The 5,000-nt window shown below is 30.3% G+C and overlaps 1 protein-coding gene across 1 annotated transcript in view; it reads right to left on the reverse strand.

The window, feature by feature from the left end:
• The window catches only part of LOC135226679 (serine protease inhibitor dipetalogastin-like), a 33,697-nt gene extending 31,277 nt beyond the window's left edge, over positions 1–2,420 (reverse strand). The window contains exons 1-4 of the mRNA XM_064266389.1: positions 2,295–2,420; positions 1,760–1,863; positions 1,466–1,609; positions 825–1,004 (exon numbers count right to left, since the gene is read on the reverse strand). Coding sequence (XP_064122459.1) covers positions 825–1,004; positions 1,466–1,609; positions 1,760–1,844 — 409 coding nt within the window. The 5' untranslated portion in view covers positions 1,845–1,863; positions 2,295–2,420. The remainder of the gene's footprint in view (positions 1–824; positions 1,005–1,465; positions 1,610–1,759; positions 1,864–2,294) is intronic.
• Positions 2,421–5,000: the final 2,580 nt, after the last annotated feature.

A 5,000-nucleotide genomic window follows, 5' to 3' on the forward strand; every position in this document is an offset into this window, starting at 1 on the left:
ATATTATAAATAATATTCATATAATAATATATTATAATTATAAATATATATGTGTGTGTGTGGTGTGTGTGTGTGTGTGTGTGAATATATACATATACCACATCATACTATATATAGTATATATATATATATATATACTATATATATATATATATAATATATAATTAATATACATAATGTTTGTATGTGTCTATGGTGCATCACTATATTGTGATCGGAAAAAATGAGTAAAAAGCCACGGTACTGTATTGTATAAGAGACTGTATTTTTCCAAAATAAAAACCAGTTCAAAAAAATATCTTTCCATCTTAGCAAAACGTCCTTTTTCAACCAATTGAATAAAAAATACTTATTTTTCTTAAAGACAAATTGAATAAAAAGTTTTGGGACAGTCCAGGAAACAATCGAATAATCTTTGGGTGTGAATATAGTGGTCATGTAAAGACTGTTTCATCGTATCTGTGAGGCAAACTTTGTGATCTCTGCAGCGGCTGTCTCACGATCATAGGTGATTCGTGGGTGGTGTCTTAAGAATGTAAGGAATTTACCAATGTTTATGTTCTTATTCAATATAAACACGTTTATGTTTCTTTATATGTGCAAAATATATTGACAATAATAGCTATTTTTAAAAGAACTTCCTAATCGTAAATCGTAAGATTAATTACAATTTTACTTCTCGGGGACCAGCAAACATCTGATCGAGTCGTATGTTAAAATTAAATATTCCCGAAAGTTCCACTCCTCAAATTTGAAATCCCAAGTTCAGCCATTCCTGATAATTTCGTAAGAGATTCAAGACTTATGCGCAAGATTTTACTCACCACACGGTCCATTAGACACCAGAGTGAGAGAGGGATCTTCGCACTTAGCACCGTTTAAGGTACATTCACTGGCGTAAGTCTGACCGTCGCTACCGCAGACGGGGGCGTAGATGGCTGTGCAGAGTGGAGGGACGCACCTCTTCTTCTGTGATTCTTGCAAAGGAAAGTTGGTCAGTAAACCTTGAGAAAAGACTACAGCACTTCTCAGGCGGTTTGGGTCTTCTTACCTAACATTAGATGTACATCTAATTGCATACCTTTAACTCCAAAGCTATTCTTATTTTTGTAGTTTCATGAATACGGAAAAAACTAACACGTCTAGATCTACATAGAACTCTACAGCACTTCTCAAGCATTTGACACTTCTTACATGCGATTAGGTGTACATTTGATTGCATAACTCTAACACCAAATATAAGCAGATTTCGGTTGTTTCATGAATATGAAGAGAGAATTAACACATCAAGACCTTTAGGAAACTCTACAATAATTGTAAGCCACCTGGGCAGAATGTACGTACTTTTAACTGCATGTCCTTAACGCCAAAGTCTGAGGGGTTTTCGTAATTTCGATAATCCAAAAAGTTAGACAACGCAAGAGTTACCTTATTCTATCAACAAATATAACTGTAATCCACTTACGACATGGTCCCTCGTGGTCTACTTGGAGATTTGGATTGCTGCAGGTTTGACCTTGAAGGACACAGTCATTACTGTACGTACGACCGTCACTGCCACACACTGGTCTGTGAATTAGTGGACAAGGCCTGTTGGGGTTGCAGTTACCTGTTTTTGAGAAGGAAAAGAGAAAATGTTTGATATATTAGTTCTACTGGATTTTCTATATGCGTTTATTTAGTTGTTATGCCTTGATATTATTTGCGCCCAAGTTGATTTGAAATGTTTAAAAAAAAAAATAAGATACTTTCATCTCACCTCCTGGGGTTTGTGGACCTCCTTCTGACGTCCCAAAAAGAGCCACAGTTAAAATGCAGAAGGCAGCAGCTGTTAAACCTTCCATCCTGATTGCTTTCGTCTTCCTGATCGTATTAGAAAGTAGGAGAAAACATGATCCACGGGTTTATACAGAAAGATAGTACATCTGTGATGAAAAAATAAAAAATGTATTAAGAAATTCCATAATTACAGATTATTTTCATTTTAGTGAATCTTCGTTTTATTTAATCTCAGTCGTCTTCCAATTCCAGTAAAATCCGAGTATTCAGTTACCAAACGAAAATTATCCTCACTTTTAATTTAATGTTGATTATACTGTAATTCGCTAATTGCAGGTTAATGTACTATATATATTTTAGTAAAGTGAAAATATGCACTTGATATTGCACAGAAGTATAGGTTTAAAGACGTACACGGTTCAATTAAAAATGCTTAGTCAAAAAGTATTCACCTTGGATGATAATTTATATACCACAAGAAACATAAATAGAAACAAAGTTATTTCTTCACTCACCTCAGATACTGTGGAAGCTACGAGAGTCCCTGGAAGTCGGCTGACCGATGAAAGCAGAAGATTGCTGAAAGCCGAATGAACTAGGACCTGGCCAGCGCGTCTCCTAAATACAGACATTGCGCAGAATTCGCTGACGTCATTGTCAGATGCCAAGGATAGCGACAATTCGCGTCTTTCGATATCTCTTCTAGGAAAACTTCTTTGTTATTTTTTATTTCTATATTTTTTTTACTTCGTCTTTGAAGGTTTCCTAGCTTTGTGTTTTTGTTTTTATTTTTCAATTCATCCCGAGAAAAACAAAACAGAAGTTTGGTTTTGGCAGCTGAGCATGACTGGTAATTGTTTGCTAAGCTGATGTGCATAATACAGTAGAGACTGGGCTTCCCATGACAAGCATAATCATACCTCTTTGGTTTGATGAGACAATTTGTCTTTACTCGGTATGGTCGTGAGGTAAATGATTGGAAATGTTCATCTTTTTTAGTTGTTTCATGATATATGTATATATATATATATATATATATATATATAATTTATATTATATATATATTAATAATTTATTAATATTATATAGAGTATATATAGATATATATTTATATATATATATATATATATATATATTATATATATATATATAATATATATAAAATAAAATATATATATATATATATATAAATATATATTATATATATATATATATCTATATAATATCTTTATATATATATATATATATATATAAATATATATATATATTATAATATATATATATTATATATTTTTTATATTTATATTTATTAGTATCTATATATCTATATATATATATATATATATATATATATATATAATATATTTAATATTAGATATATTAGATATATATATATATATATCTATATATATATATAATATATATATATATATATATATATATATTATATATTTATATATTATGTATGGATGTCCGTGTTTGTGACTATATGTGTATAGGTATGTGTTTGCATGGGTGTATTCAACTGGCAGTTTCATCAGTTTAACTCTTCATGTTTTATTAAGTTCATAATATGCCATATTTTGATATTTTTCCAGGCCGGACGCTTAAGAAGTACAAAATTAATATTCCTGTTAACAGTCGATATAATAAACAAAACTGCTCTGTTTTAAGAAGTATATTTAGTAAACGAAGATCATTCTTACGCTCGATACAAAAAAAAAAAAAAACTTCAACGACCTAAAAGAATTCACATCAGTCATAAAAAAACTTTTTGAAATTGTTATTATAGAGTGTCATCCGGTTTATGGACCATTATACAGACACCGGTAAATACCGGCTTTGCAACTGGTATGCTAGGTAAAGCCTGAGCAACAATGAGGGCTTTCTAATATTTTCCAGGAAATTTATTTAGGGTTCCATTTATTTATGATGGTACTATTATATCTTCAACTGTTTGAAAAATACTGCAAATCCATCCATCTGATATTTGAGTAAATAATATGAATTACCTCAAAGATGGTTGAATTTGAAAATACTCAATTATAATTTTAGATCTATGTAATTAAAGGAATTCATATTTTTATATATCAGAATTACGATTAGGTATTTAAATTGATGGTAACTTTCATCACGTGAAGGACCGCCTATAATCCAGTATACTTACTTACAAATTATATATATATAATATATATATATATATATATATATGATATATATATATATATACATATATATATATAAATTTGAAAAGTAAGTATATTGGATTATAGGCGGTCCTTCACGTGATGAAAGTTTCCATCAATTTAAATACCTAACCGTAATTCTGATATATAAAAATATGCATTCTTATAATTACATACATCTAAAACTTATAATTGAGTATTTTCAAATTCAACCATCTTTGAGGTAATTCATATTATTTACTCAAATATCAGATGGATGGATTTGCAGTATTTTTCAAACAGTTGAAGATATAATAGTACCATCATAAATAAATGGAACCCTAAATGAATTTCCTGGAAAGTATTAGAAAGCCCTCATTGTTGTTCAGGCTTTGCCTAGCATACCAGTTGCAAAGCCGGTATTTACCGGTGTCTGAATAATGGTCCATAAACCGGATGACACTCTATAATAACAATTTCTTTGTTTATCAAAAAGGTTTTTTATGACTGATGTGAATTCTTTTAGGTCGCTGAAGTTTTTTTAAATGTATCGAGCGTAAGAATGATCTTCATTTACTAAATATACTTCTTAAAACAGAGCAGTTTTGTTTATTATATCGACTGTTAACAGGAATATTAATTTGCACTTTTTAAGCGTCCTGCCTGATATATATATATATATATATAATATAATATATATATATATATATATATATATATATATATATATATATATATATATATATATATATATATATATATATAGAGAGAGGAGAGAGAGAGAGAGAGAGAGAGAGAGAGAGAGAGAGAGAGAGAGAGAGAGAAGGGATGAAGTAAAGCCAGTCGCACCCACAGGAACAAATTATGTATTCTTGGCAAACACTTTGAAGGACACTGAACTGAATCCCAAGATTTTACAATGCAAACAACTGTAGGAAAGCAGGTGCTTTTGACAACAGAATTTAATCTGAAATATTTCAGTAATTGGCAGGGTTAACTTATTAGCAGCATTTGTCACCTGTATATAAACACACGGTAACACTCACAAATGAGTCG

Source organism: Macrobrachium nipponense, chromosome 15 (assembly GCF_015104395.2).
Source record: "Macrobrachium nipponense isolate FS-2020 chromosome 15, ASM1510439v2, whole genome shotgun sequence".
Classification (NCBI taxonomy): Eukaryota; Metazoa; Arthropoda; class Malacostraca; order Decapoda; family Palaemonidae; genus Macrobrachium; species Macrobrachium nipponense.